General features: G+C 38.7%; 1 protein-coding gene across 1 annotated transcript in view; it reads left to right on the top strand.

Annotated features, from left to right (window-relative positions):
- The window catches only part of ABCC4 (ATP binding cassette subfamily C member 4), a 140,322-nt gene that overhangs the window by 100,390 nt on the left and 24,861 nt on the right, over window positions 1-15,071 (top strand). Inside the window, exons 25-28 of the mRNA XM_056496459.1 lie at window positions 885-1,076; window positions 5,259-5,414; window positions 9,240-9,329; window positions 9,805-9,977. Of these exons, the coding sequence (XP_056352434.1) occupies window positions 885-1,076; window positions 5,259-5,414; window positions 9,240-9,329; window positions 9,805-9,977 (611 nt within the window). The remainder of the gene's footprint in view (window positions 1-884; window positions 1,077-5,258; window positions 5,415-9,239; window positions 9,330-9,804; window positions 9,978-15,071) is intronic.

The raw sequence follows: 15,071 nt of genomic DNA, 5'->3' as shown, positions 1-15,071 counted from the left end.
TGTGCAGTGTTGGGCAGCACAATACAAAATGAAACTGTTGGAGAGTGTCCAAAAGAGGATCATGAGATGGTGAAGGATCTGGAGGGAAAGCCTTATGAGGAGTGGCTGAGTTCACTTGGGCTGTTCAGCCTGAATAAGAGAAAACTGAATGGAAACCTCATTGCAGTTACAATTTCCTTATGAGGGGAGGGAGAAGGGCAGGCACTCATCTCTTCTCTGTGCTGACAGTGGCAGGACTGAAGGAATGGCCTCAAGGTGTGTCAGGGGAGGTTTACTTTGGATACTAGAAAAAGATTCTTCACCCAGAGGGTGATTGGGCACTGGAACAGGCTCCCCAGGGAAGTAGACATGGCATCAAATCTGCCAGAGTTCAAGAAGCATTTGGACAATGCTCCCAGGCACGTGGTGTGATTTTTTTTTTTTTGGGGTTGTCCTGTGCAGGGTGAGGAGTCGAACTCATTCACGTGTCTGCCTGTAGTTCATTTGGCAGTTTCATTTCTAGCTTTGTCTTTCCAGCACACAGTGGATTGGTGTCATCTTAGTCAAGACTGACAGACAACTCTCTTAGTTAAATTTTCATAAAACTTATGGCACATCTTTAGGTTTGTAATTAATCCTACTTACGCTTATGAATGGCTTATGTATCATGATAGGTCTGGATCTGTAGTAGGACATGAGATGCATTCTTTCCACTTTTTTAGTTGTATAAAGAAAGACTAGAATGGTACCAAATACTCTTACCTGTGTTTAAGAGAAAAACCACAGAGTAAATTGCATTGAATCTCTATGGTAAAAATACAGACACATACTTATATACATGCAGTAGTTGCAGTGTATGCCATAGGATGAAGTTAATGTATATATGTCTTCTCTCCTCCCCTCAGATGATATCAGTGGAAAGAGTGATGGAGTACACAGAACTTGAAAAAGAAGCTCCTTGGGAGACCAACAAACATCCACCACCGGAATGGCCTAACCAAGGAATGATAGCATTTGAGAATGTTAACTTCACTTATAGTCTAGATGGACCATTGGTTTTAAGACATTTATCTGTTTTAATTAAACCAAAAGAAAAGGTATGTATATGGCTGTCTTTGGATATCCACAGAAATTAGGCAATGATGATGAGTTGACAAGAAGCTCCATGATAGAAATGCTTTATAAAATATATGGATGCTAGGAAAATAATAAGTGTTCTTTTAAAAAATAAGCTTTAGTTATATTTAATAACAAAAGTTATAGCCTATTTATTTCCTGTAAGTGTGGCATAAATTTGTCTGGGAACATGATATTTCAATCTGTCAAAACAAAGGATTAAACATACCAGATAATTTCCTTCAAAAAACTAGAGTCTTCAGAAAGTGGCAGGCATTGAAAATGGCAGCCAAGCCCAGAATGTTTGTTCAACTCCAAAGCAAATGGAGCTGCATTAGGAAATTTGGGATTCAATGGAGGGAACATAATTGGAATCAAGTATGTCAGCAGACAAGGTGAATAAAACCAATAGAAAATAAGGAATGTATATGCCCTTGCACTGAGCCCGAAATGGAAAACAGAAGAAAGAAATACAAATCAGTTGCATAACTTTTGCATAACTTCAGAATTTGGGATTTTATTTCAGTTCCTTTTGGCTACCAATCCAATTAATCTTCTCATTAATTAGATTGGTAGCCAAAAGAAACATAGAAATAAAACTCTTCCTCCTCTGCAAATTTGACTCCTCCTCCCCAATTTTGACGCTCTCCCTGTTGAAAGAGTGCTGTAGGGAAGGTCTCCCCCACAGACAAAATTAAATGGAGCCCTGAAGTCTTAATTTGTGCTGTGCTACATTTCAAATCCAGGTGTACTTTTTTGATTAGGAGTTCTTCCCTAGGAGGCTGGTTCAACTTGACAATCCTTGCCCTTGCCTCATTTTTAACATGCTTTTCCATTCAATTCCAAACCTTCTTATTTCCTCAAGTGGCCCAGTTTAATAACATGCATGTTACAAAAATTCAAGCAGACTTTGGCTACATTGAGGTGATTTCCTGGAATTAGCTATGAATGAGTTAAAAATAGTCTCTTGAGAAGAGGAGCCATGTGGGCTGTCTCCTTAGCTGTTACATGTCTCTCCAGTATAGACAAGAAGTTCTATATTTCTCAATGAGAGGCAGGAATAAAATTAAAAACGGAAGCAAGAGATACTAGCAATGCATGACTCAGTCCTTGGTGGGGGCAGGAGAGGGAGGGATGACTGGGGGTGTTTATTTATTTTTTGCTGAGCAGTTATGCTGTGATTTTGTCATCCTGAATTTGCCCAGCTTGAAACTATTGGCCAAGAACTTTGTGTTTGCTTTCTATGATGTTTTGCACAGTACTGCAGTAGGCTGCCACAATGTAAAATAAATCTCCCAAGCATCTCTCCTCCTTATATTGGTTTTAATTATGGAGAAGCATCTTCTGCAGAACCAGGTTTCCAAATCTGTTGGGGATTCTGCCCATACTGCTGTCATTGAGAGCTCTGCAGGCCCATGGCTTATAGAGACTTCTGGTGGCTGCAGTGCCAGTGGCAGCAGAAATGAGTTTGAGCTTCTGCTGTGCTTGTAGTTTTTCATGTAGCCATCCCAGGGCCCAATTTGGGAAGCTGTGGGTACAGTAGGAATGAAGGAGGTGATTGCTAGCAAATCACTCATGGGTTAAGGTCTCTCTTGATCTGTTCATCTCAGCATTCAGTATTTCCCTGCAGTCAAAGCAGGCTAGGAAGGACCCTGTGTTTTAAACATCTTTGCTGAAGCAGTGTGGTCTGACAGAGACAGACCAGGGAGGTGCAAACTGCTGTGCCAGTAGCTGGCAGTGATTCCCCTCCTCTGCCTCTATTGCTGCAGCAGGCAGGGGAAGGTTAGCAGGTGTAGCATTGGGTTTTATGCACCACTGTCTTTGTTTCAGGGAGCTCATGAATGCTTGTTGGCTAACATATTGTTAAATGCACATTTTCCTGAGAGCTCCTGGATCTGTGGGCTGCATGAAGAAGTTAGGAAGGCGCACATGTAGATTTATGGCATGGCAGCTGTGCTCCCACAACGTTCCACAAAAGGGAGCTTGCCTGAGGGATAACAAGACATGGGCAGTTCCAGTGGAGTAGCTGACATGCTGTAAATCTCACATTTTTGTGCAGCTCTGCTGTGAGGTGCAAGTGACACTTGAGTAATGATGAGGCCAGGGTAGCAGGTGTACTCCTGTGTGTGCACATGGCTGTGTCAGGCAGCACAACCCTGGGTGTGTGGTTCCTGGTAGGTGCCACTCCCAGACTGGTGCTGTGTTCCATTTGCAGACTGGTACTGGCTGTGAGTGTGGGCCTCTGAAGAATAAAATGTATTAAAAAAATGGATAATGTGTATGCTGAGAGCTGTTTCAAATTCCTGTCAGTTTTCAGCAGCCTGTAATCAATTGGACCAAAGATGCAAATAGATTCTTCTAAATGTTGAAGAGCATAGTCCTTTCATTTGATGCCAAGCTGAAAGTGGGATTTTGACAATATGCAGAGCAGCTGCATTTTTATTTTAAGTATCAGTGTATTTTTTAATGATTTTATTTCTTTAGATTCTTGATACAATACTTTATATTGACATTTGCAGAGGAATAATTGAACTTTCATTTCCACAACTCTGGTTGTCTGTATTCTCTATTCAGCATTTTCTTTCTGAGCTGTACTTTATCTATTCAGAGCTACTTCTCTATTGTTTCACTGATATAATTTAGAGTACTAGACATTTTATCATTTATTGAAATAGATTTGCTTAAATTAGTCTGTTTAATAATAAGCACTGTAAAAATGTTAATTAGTTGATATACAATAGTACAATAATGAATGGTTGGATGAAATTGTTGAATCAGAATGTAGAAGTAGAAAATACCTTTTAGATTATGCAGCATATGTTGCTCCTTGAAGTACTTTTTTAGTGTTCTGTGTATTTTTCATCAAATGTGGGCACTTCTGTTGTTTTTTTTTTTAACTTAGTGTCTCTGACTGAAAATTTCTCCTTGCACTTTGATGCAGTTTCCTGTGCTGAATTTCATTTCAGCAGTCATTGCTGCATACATGTGAGTCTCAGGCAGTGGGTAATTGCCCTCTGGTGTCTGTACGTATACTTATGAAGGTTTTTTCATCTTTCTTCCTCCTTTCTGCACCCCAATCACTTCACCAAGCCATATTATACATGTTTAATCCTCATAAATCCTTCACCATCAAATCAGTATCTTCAACCCATATTAATTTTGTGTTGCACTCCTCTGAACTTTTTCCATTGTCCTGATTGGTTCTTTTTTTTTTTTTTTTTTTTTTTTTTTTTTTAAATGTAGGGATTAGAACAGAATGCAGGAAATAACAAATTCTGCCAGATCAGATCTGTGTAGAGGGTTACACCCTTTATCTTCTCTGATACAGTTGATTGCTGTACACTATTTTTCTCTTTTTCTCTAAGAATCCTTTATCCACATACAACATTAAAAAAAATTAAAAGAGAAGAAGTATTTTTAACTCTTACCCCTTGTCATTAAAGTTATCTATCCCATATTTTTCATTGTCTTTTTTTTCTGAAAGCTTTATTTTTTTCATATGGTGTATGTCTTCCAGTTTTTCTTTGAGAACAAAGAGAACTGTGAATCTCTGTGATTTTATTATTTGCTGTTTCTTGTGTTTGAAAAGGAATTTCAGCTTGATGTCATGGCCTTGTAGTTTCAGTACTTGTTGAAGAAGTCTGAAGTATAGATACAGTTTATAATTGTGCTACTTTAAAGTATACTTCACCTTAACCATAACTAACCAGAATCAGTCTCAATTATTTAAATTGGGAATACACTGTTCCCAGAGTGCTTTATGGGAGTCCTTTTTGGGGTTGAGTAGTAGATGCATGCCTGAAATGATTTGCCTAACATCACCCAGCAAACCAGGTTTAATATAAAAATTAGCAGCCTTGAATCACATTACTGTATGCATTCAGCCACTTTATCTTGTTTACACAATAAGACACCACACATTAAGGGGAAATCATTCACCTTTGAATATGATCCAAGAAATTGTCATGTATACAAATGTCACCTGAATCCAAACCGATTTAAGGGGAGAGGATTTTTCCTTTTGGAAGAACGTTAATTACAAAGAAGTTTTATTTGGTGCATGTTCTACTGTAAATGCTGTGATGCTGTAAAAATGTTGCTTGACACATTAATTTATCCTGAAAACTCACAGTTTAATTGTACAGGCTTGGTTTGCTCCATAGGTTGGAATAGTGGGAAGAACTGGAGCTGGGAAGAGCTCTCTGATAGCAGCCCTCTTTCGCTTGGCAGAACCTGAAGGAAGGATTTGGATTGATAAGTACTTGACTTCAGAGCTGGGGCTCCATGACCTGCGGAAGAAAATCTCAATTATACCTCAAGTAAGAGAGTGGCTGGTTTTGCCATGGATGTTTTGAATATACCATAGTGTTTAAAGTGCTTTGCTGGGATATGTTCCCCCTGCACCTCTGTATGCAGTAGGCACAGGAACTGTAGCAAGCAATTATTCTTACTTGAGTAAGGCCCTGATTATTTTAAGATAAAAAGAATCAATTTTGGGGTCTGGAGCATTTTTTCCCTAGTTTTGTACCCTGTCTGTCCCTTTGGAATATCTGTGTGTTAGCTGTATGCTGTCCTCCCATAGTCTGGGGAAAAGCAGAGAAAATCTGGTAAGTATATACCAATCTTCAGCAGTCCTCTGAAGTCACTTGGTCCTTTGGCAGCAATTCCTGCCTGATGCATTGCCTGAACCAAGGGACTTTGAAGGACCTCTTTCACCTCTCTAGTCACCTCTGACTGGTGCTAGATTTAGAAAGAGCAAATGTGCCAACTAGTAGTGAGCTATCAGCTTTCTCATTATTTGCAGAAGGTTGGACAGGAGAAGGCATGGGGGACAGACTAAAGAGTAGGTCATTATGACCATAATAAATAAAACTTTATGAATTTTAGAAGCTGAATACAAGAAAGGTGGCAGTACAGGGAAAAACCCCAATAAGGCAGTGTTGGAAATGGCCTCATCTCTTATGCTGGAGTAGAAGAAAGGCTGTTCAAAGAAATCTAGTAGGTCGTGGGTCTTCTCTCTTAGAGTCTTACTTTCATGAGACGTTGAATCAGAGAAGGGTTACACATAACCTTAAAACCTAGAAGGCAAAATCCATGCACGTTGTAATTTCATGAGAGCTCTGGTCTCTCCGTGGGCATTTGCTCTCCAGTGAAGAGGGAGGAAGAGTGAAAAGCTTTATGCTGCAAATGTGAAGTTGTATTTTAGAAAGTAGTTCATCTGCATTGTTCTAGCAGGTAGAGTGAAGAGTAGACTGTAAACCAGAGGAATTTTTTTGTCATGTTTAGCATTATTTCTCAGATCTCTCTATTTTTTAACAGAATCTGTATTGAGTTATAGCTGAACGTGTGCTAGTCTGTTGGCAGGGTGGCAGTCAGGGTGTATTACTTTCTTTAAGCAGAGAATCTAATACAAATGCTAATGAAGCTTTTTTTTGCCAAAGAATAGGAGTCAAAAAGAAACAGGTATGCTATTAAAAAAAAAAAAAAAAAAAATAGGTACTTCCCCAGCAATTGGATTGTTGCCTAATGCAGGATGTCTTTTGTTTCTGCATGCTACAGGCTTTGTTATTGCAGCACTCACTGGAACTAGTTATCTTTTGTGTGTAAAGAAAACTTTATATGGATTTAAATTCATTTTTTTGTTTGTTTGTAGTGTTCCTTTCTTGTGAAAGCAGATGATCATCAGTTCATTCAAGGTCTGCAGCTTTTTGAAAGCCTTGCCCCTAGCAATTGTGGGTGATTTTTACATTTTGAAGAATTCAGCCCAGCTGAATGAAGTAGGGTTCTGAGACAGGAGAACTTCAGGTCAAACACATTTTCTACATGTTGAATGATACAGATGCTCAAAGTTGACTGCATTCAATAATACATGTGAAGTTTTTTCATACACAGGTCTATTGACATAGTTTTAAAACGGTTTTAATCCTGTAGAACTCTGATTTCTGTCAAGTTTATATAAGGGAAGGCTGTTTCTACTAAAAATATACAAAACTATCAAGTGGTGGTATGAAGAAGGGGAGGAAGGAGGGTTTTGAATCAATTTTCTGCTATGGTAAACTGTATGATAGGCATTGTCTTGTATTGTGCTAATAGTAGTGTCAATGATAGGAGTAGCAAGGTAACATCAGGTAGTTATTTTGCAGCAAATATCTTCGTAATTATGTGGGCAGCTGAAAAACCAGAGATGCTTATTAGAATTGCAACATAAAACATGCTAAACAGAACCATTCCTAGAGAGTGATGAGGCAAGACTGAAGTTTTCTTGTGTGTGAGTTTAAATACCTACCTGGAGAAATAAAAATGTGCTTAGGCTTCTAATTGCTTGCTTGGATGGAGCTGTGTAAAGGTTGCATTTGTAAATCTTTCCTATGCAAATGTTGTCTGCCTCTCTGACTGCAAGCATTTTTACAACAATTATTTACAGGTTAGTCTTATTGCCTTCCTCTCATAAACCAGACTGTTTTAAATAATAATCTGTGTCAGAAATGGTAATTAAAAAATATCCTTATCTTCTCTTGCAGTGCATGTCTGTTGTTAGGACTTTTATAATAGTTATGAACACTTGATAGGTTCAGCCTCTTTTGCCAACCTATAAAAATTGATTGAAAAGGAAAATAAATGTAACAATACCTTCAAAATATGCCAAATGGTGTATTAAAATGTGTATTGTTAAACAAATTAGTTTCTAGATGTTTTTGAAGAAAACTGTGTTTTGGCCTGGAAATGTTCTGTGTTAAACCCTTTTGCTCATTCAACTGGTTTTTAATGATATTGCTATTGCAGCAGATACTTTCAAATAATTGGCATGTTGCATCAAGAAGTGTATATCTTCTTTTATATTGCTTATGGCATGTTCTGTCTTTTTAAATTCTTTCACAGCATTCAGATGGTTTAGAAATTAAAAGACAACAAAAGGGTTAAGGTCTCAGTTTTCTTGTGGTTTACTGCAGCCCTTTGGAGCTGGGCATCACTAGGGGTAGATGGGGAGAAAGTCATGACAGGTTAATCTCAGAGTAAGCTGAAGTTACCCAGTGTAAGTTAGATTTTATTTCCTAGGAGAGAAAAGAAGAAAAAACGGAACACATTTTGCCTAAAATTTCCCCAATTTAAAGAAGACTGACAACATGATGAATGGTCTCCATTTATGATTAGCACTGTTACAGCTTTTGACTTGTTTTGTCTTTATGTGTGGTATTAAGATTAGTTTAGCCCTAAAGTCATGTCAGTGCATGATTCTCAGGTCTGGCAGCTCACATTACTGAGTACTGATCTGTTGCTTAAGGAACTCTGAACCAAAAGTCCACTTCTTAAATACTGCATATTTCAGTGTGATTTGGTTTGTGCCAGTTTGATTAATTACCTGTTATTACTCTGACTGGGAACTGAAGTGGAACAAAACTTGCTTTGACCACAGGTAAACCCACATTGGTACCTGAATGGCAGGTACTGATTTGACTCCCTGGTGTATTTTGAGGGAGAGCTTTGCCCAGCAGTGCTCCAGTTCTTAGTAAGTTTGCTTTGCTGCTGTGGCAGTATAGATAAACTTCAATGTGTTTAGGTTTTAAATGGTGGAAGCCATTCCTGCTTTGCCCTGATGGTAAATTGGAAGGCCTTTTATGGTACAAAATGAAAGAAAGCCAACCACAGCCCAACACAGCAGGAAAACCAGAAAGGCATTGTGAGCTCTTTGATTTCTCTCTGGTTTATGTACTTCAAAAACAGGTTTTCAAAACTGCCCAAAAGTAATTTAGGAGTGTGAGCTCATTGACAGTGCTAGTTGTTGGTTTTCATTAACAATACCATGAGGATAGCAGTGATTTCATGTAAGTATATATATATATAGCTTGTGGCATCAGAACAGTGGCATGTAAATGCCCCTTTTAAATACTGACATAACTGTGTACAGCAATTTGCAAACAGACCTGTCCTGTTTGGTAAATTTTCTTCATATAGAGTAGTTGAACACTTGCTTCCCCCCCACATCCCCCTTCTGCATGCAGTTGTAATATACACCTTTCCATTTCAAAAATGATTGCTTGTTTTTGGATATTTCTGTGCTATTGCTGATACCGGTTATCATTAAATTGCCTGTTGCGTTATAAAACCTGTATTTATAATGGAATGCTGATTTTACTGGGTTTCAGGAGCCTGTTTTATTCACTGGAACTATGAGGAAAAACTTGGATCCTTTCAATGAATACACTGATGAAGAGCTATGGAATGCCTTGGAAGAGGTGACTTAATAAATCTAATATTGTATAGCTGATATTTAAAATCCACCTAACAATAGCATTACAATGCTTGTGTGTGTTAGGTTTTAGATGTTTTCATCAGGTTTGATAAAGGTTTAGCCATTGATAGAAAAAGGTAGACTCTTATATGTGCATTTGTGTATATGTGTGTGCATGTGTGTGCAGACGTGTATATTGTTACATAAGTCTTTTATAAAAAAATTAACCTTTGGGATGATGCCTTGGTTATATTTTGATTCATATCTTAGTTTTAATGAACATTAATAGATTCTTAACAATGTGCTTTAATGTTTTTCGAATTCTAATAACCGACACACTCTGTAATCCAACTTGGCACTTACTCATTTTGTGTCAATATAAAAGGCAAACCTTACATACTTATTGTTGTGTCATCAGACACACAATAGCTGTTTTAAAAGAGAGTTACTCATCCTACAATATGTTGACATGTCAACAGGTGCAGCTGAAGGAGGTTGTGGAAGATCTACCCAACAAAATGGAGACACAGCTGGCAGAATCTGGATCTAATTTTAGTGTTGGTCAGAGACAACTGGTGTGTCTTGCCAGAGCAGTTCTAAAAAAAAATCGTATTCTTATCATTGATGAAGCAACAGCAAATGTGGACCCAAGGTAAAAACAAAATCTGCCATATTAAAATGAGCTGGTTTCTCTTCTAATATGTTTGTCTCTGCTGTAGAGATGAATTTAAATGCTTTATATTTCATGTAGTTTGTATTGCTGTTTTATGTTTTTGATGATACCATCATTTTTGTCTATTCAGAATGGGGTGATTGAGCTTTGGCTATGGAGCAGATGATATAAACTAAGCACTCAAAAGATCCCTAATTTCAGTGCATTCCATAGAGTAGGGAAATTAATATTCAAAGTTTATTTGTCCTGCAGCCATAGATTAGAAGATAAGAATGTTCTTGAAAATGCATCTCTGTAACATCAGAATAGCCATGAAACAAGTTGAGTTCTGTTGACTTCTGGAAGAAATGTTTGTTGGAAGTAAGTAAATATGAAAGATTTAATTCATCTCACTCCCAAAACCCCCTGAAACTAGAAAGGTGAAAAATGGTTGTAAGCAAAACCAAATACTTCTGGTTATGAGGTGCTGTCCTTTCAGATGGATCAGATGCTTATGTGGTAAGTTGGAGGTAAAGTCGGGGCAGGGGCAGAAAGTAAGCTGTCCTAAACACCACAGGAATTGCAAAACAGATTTTGAGATGTTTAAGTCTACAGGATGGACACACTTATTCCTTATTCTGTCTTGTATAACTCAGGCCAGCAGAACTTTCCTGAATCATTTCTGTTTGAACTAGAGTGTACTTGCAAAAGAACATCCAACCTCAATAGCAAAAAAAATTCAATGACAACCCCTGTCAAATTGTTCAATAGCTAAGTACCCCCACTGTTAATTTTTGAAACATTTGAAGCACTGGTGGAAATATTTTGGAAACAATACTGCAAACGTACTGCATCAATTAGTCTGAGCTGAATATATAGTTCCAACAAACTATGGCTTGAGGGAGAACTCGAAGTCCAAAGAGGACAATAACACAGCAAGTCCCTCAAACAGATGCATTAAGGATTTTGTATGTCATCTGGGCGTGACTCATTTTTCTAACATCTTCTTGGGGGAGAAGTGGTGCCACTGGGGTAGCTTTACAGTTCAGCTGACAGTGTATTTCTAAAAACTTTAGAGAAGTGCATTCCCTTCTCAGAGGTTCTCATTTTTTCTTCTTTTTTTACCCTTAGTTTATTTTTGGCTGAGCTCTGATAGAATAACTCTGATTAATCATAGGTGTGGAAATTTAATACCATCTTACTCATCCTCCCTATTTTGGCATCTCACATGTGTGTTCTCAACTTACACTATCCATTTAATTGATCTTGATTAATGTGTGCTGCAATATATATTATAATAAGGTAAATGTTTGTTTGTATCAACTCTAGGCATAACAATACAAATAATAACTTGGAACTTCTTCTTTGAATTCAGTTTGCATTACAGTTATTATTACCTTTTCCTTAATGTGTTGGTATAACTAGAGCCAAGTATTTTTTAGCTGTGCAATCTGATAGGATGATCATCAGGAAATGCTGATGTGGGCTGCTTAACTGAGCAGTTAGGGAGGCATTTTTGGCGTGTAAGGAAAACCTCCTCCTCGTCTGGTGCACAACCCCCATAGCTGGCACCCTTGTGTCTCACCTGGCGGCAAGCACACATCGTGTCGAGCGCCTGAGATGGGAGACCAGGGCGAGCTGCTGCCTTTCCTTTTTTTGTGTGTTTTGGCTCTTGGTCTATTTCCCTCAGCAGCCTCAACTGCTGCTGCCACCATGTCCCTTCTGCAGTTCAACCTGGAGTGAGAGGGCAGGGGTTAGGGGTGGCAGGAGGAGAAGGAAGGATGAGGTGACGTGAGTCAGTGGATGCAGGGTGAGAGGTGGGCACTGTACCTTCCCCAGGGGACTGAGGGGACTCCCCACCACATTTCAGCTCAGCTAGGTCATTCTTATCTGCTACTGGGAGTGAAGGAAAGGAATTTGGAGTTCATCCTCCTCTCTCCTTCTCATATGTTCTGGCTCCCATGTGTACCCTTATTTGTCCCCTTGCTCCTCATAGATGCCACCTGCTCTGCATGTGGCAGAGGTGTGAGTGCTTTTGTGGGGGGGAGGAGGAGCTTGCCATAAAGAAGGTTGCCCTAAGTCAGACTATGTGCATGATTTATGTGATGACTGACAGATTTAATTTGATTTTATCATCTTGGTCCATTCTCACCATGGAGAATAGAGTCTGGTTTTAAAGCAGTTGAACTGTTCTGGAAAGTTGTGTGAAATCTGGAGCAGAAGAGCTGAAAATCTTCATGTCGTTGCTTTGGTGATACACAGAAACAAAATCACCAGTAACTGAGCCTTTTCAATTTTAATTCACTAAGCCTTCTGCTCAGAGACTACAGCAGTGTGTGTTAAATCATATTTTTTCTTATGGAGGACAGAGCAAACCACTGCTACCTTTTTACATTGGTTGTTCATTGAGTCTGGTAAAAACAGCCATTGCACATAGTTCAGCTCATTAGCCATCTTAACCTTGTAAGGTGTAACCTTTTATTACATCTAACTGCTATCTGTAACTCTTTCTCTTTGGGAGAAATTATCTCAGCCTCTCAGGAATTGTGTAGTGTGAGATACACTTTCTGGACAATCCCAGGAGGACATTAAACAAAAGATAATGACTTACCCAGTTTTCCTTTCAGCAGCTTGGTTGCTTCTCATTCAGATCATATTTATTCTTCCTCTTTAGATAGTTTTCTTTTTACAGTCAACTAATTCAGGTTACCCCAGATCGTGGTTGCTGGGAAACTTGGTGTTAGATCCTCAACCTGTGGTGCCTGTGGGACAGCTCTACCACCATTTTGTACTTTCTTATTGTATTGTTCCTTGCAGCAGGGAGTAGTGTGGTTCCCATTTTTTATATAGTCAGATTAGGTTTGAGTTTTTGTCATCAAGCAGACCTGGTTTTGGTATTCAGGTTGCACCTTTGGTTCTTAATGTGCCTGAAAGATGATGGGGTTTGATCTACTGAAGTGGGTGGTGAAATCACTTGACACTTGCCTAGACACTTGCTCAGTGTGGGTAGACACCACTAAGAGTGCATTTATTCCTGAAAAAGGGACAGAAATGATGCTTCCTTTGGTACTTTCATAGCTCTAACTGGTATGTGATACAGTCTCTACACTCTGTCAGCACATAATTCTGTATACAGGTGCTTTTCTTGGTCTTTTTAGATTTTCTTGCTTTCCCTAGCTTCTTCCTGAGATTCTCCTGGAGGTTACTGATGGTGCTTTTGCCTGCTGTCCCAAAAGCTGTGTTTAAGGATCTGCCATGAACCCTGGAGAGGATGTAGCCAAGTGTCAGTCAGCGGCCACGTCTGCATGAGATCTTGTTCTGTGATAGCTGAAGATGGAGCTATCAAGTCTGTTCCTGATTACTCTGTAGTCTCATTTTAGAACATCTGTCACGCCCACAATATGGACAGCAGTTTCTTGTTAGTGATAATCATGTGTTCAAGAAATACCTGTTTAAGATAATAGTTTGATAGTATCTCTCTAAGAATGAGAAGTTTTTTTTGTAAATGTAGGAAGTGGTAGTGCTATAAAGAAGACATATAATAAAAGTTGATACAATAAATGAATGCAGAGGACAGGAATGTTCAAGGCTGAGGCATTCACTGAAAACAGTAGGAATAACTTGAGTTACAAATAATTTTAAGCCCTTTGTAAAGTTGTTATCAAATTTCCTGAGCTAGCTATGATTCCCATGTTCTGTAGTAGCTTTGCAGTAAACTTCACCTTGAGCTTGACTGTAAGGAAAGGCTTTCTCTACACAATTCTAGTGAGTATTGAATATTGAATATTTTGCTTCTGTTTTCCTATTTCAACTACTGCAACTACTGTCTCTAAGCCTCTTCTATAGTGAGTGTTTTCATGGATGTCCCTGCTTTTTTTTCCTTTTGGAGGTAAAAGTAGCCAGGTTATTGAGATGTTGTTGAGAAGAGAGGAAACAAATATACATGCATTAACACTGGGGTGAAAGGACTGGTAGTGCTGTGATGTGGAATATGATGACCAACTTTCTTTTCTTAAGGAGATAACACAAAACTAAAGAACTTGGCCCTGTCCTGACTTCTCCTCCTGTCTCTTTTCCTGATTGCTTACTGGCCTTTGTTCAAAAGGAGTTGAGGAACACCTGCTTCCCACTTTGTTTTTGAGCTTCTTTTAGGAAGTAGGAGCAGAAGGACCAAGCCTCTCAGACTGTGGTTCAGAACTCAATTCTCTTAAGCTTATGACAAAACTTCAATGTTTCTGTCCCCTGATGAAGGTAACAGAATGCATGGAATTCTTCCTTAACTGTTTATATCTCCCTTCTCTCTGATGATTCTTCCTGTCATCAGCAAGGATCTGTCTTCTCTTTTGTCATGCTGATTGCTTCAACTTGTAAACAGAAGCTGTGCTAGTCCTGTCCTTCAGAGCATGAGCTCTTACTTTCTACTGTGGAAACTTAATAGTTACTTCATTCCTCTAAGTCATCCTCTTCTTCCAAAGTTGTCTGTCCACTTTTTGTTGCTGGTGCCTCCTGGCATGATGGCATCAGAACAATTCTCTTTGCGTAATTCATGAAGTGATACCAGATATCATCATGTGCAGACAGATTCAGTGTGGAGTACTACTTCTGTCTAAAAAAATACTACTTAATCAGAGGAAGATATGTTTTATGAATATTTTATGCATTTTATTTTATTTTACCATTACCTTTTAAAATTGAAGAATTAAGGCTTTGCAAGCAGCTGATTGCAGCCAATGTGTCTGCCTAAATATTCTAGTTTATTCAGATATCTCCTTTGTCTTTTTAACCTAATCTGCATCATTTTACTATTCTCCAGTCATCATATATACAAAAGAACAAATTCATGTTTTAATAGAAATCCTGGAAATGAGGCCCATGCCTTCAAGTGCCTGACTTCTAGGCTGGAGCTTCCTTAGTTCAACTGATGCCAGTGTATTTTGAGTTCTTTGTGTCATCCTATATTGGATGAGAATTTTGGTTTCTGCTCCTTTTTCTCCATTGTTGCCATTTGTCTTTTGAGGTTTTTTTTGAAGGCTGGTGGGCAATATGTGAGTACTCACAAGGCCTGGCTGGTGGGAGCCAAGGCTATGTGTGCAG

Source organism: Oenanthe melanoleuca, chromosome 1 (genome assembly GCF_029582105.1).
Source record: "Oenanthe melanoleuca isolate GR-GAL-2019-014 chromosome 1, OMel1.0, whole genome shotgun sequence".
Taxonomy (NCBI): Eukaryota; Metazoa; Chordata; class Aves; order Passeriformes; family Muscicapidae; genus Oenanthe; species Oenanthe melanoleuca.
The sequence above is the reverse complement of the archived record's forward strand: the minus strand, read 5'-3'. Positions and strand labels throughout refer to the sequence as shown.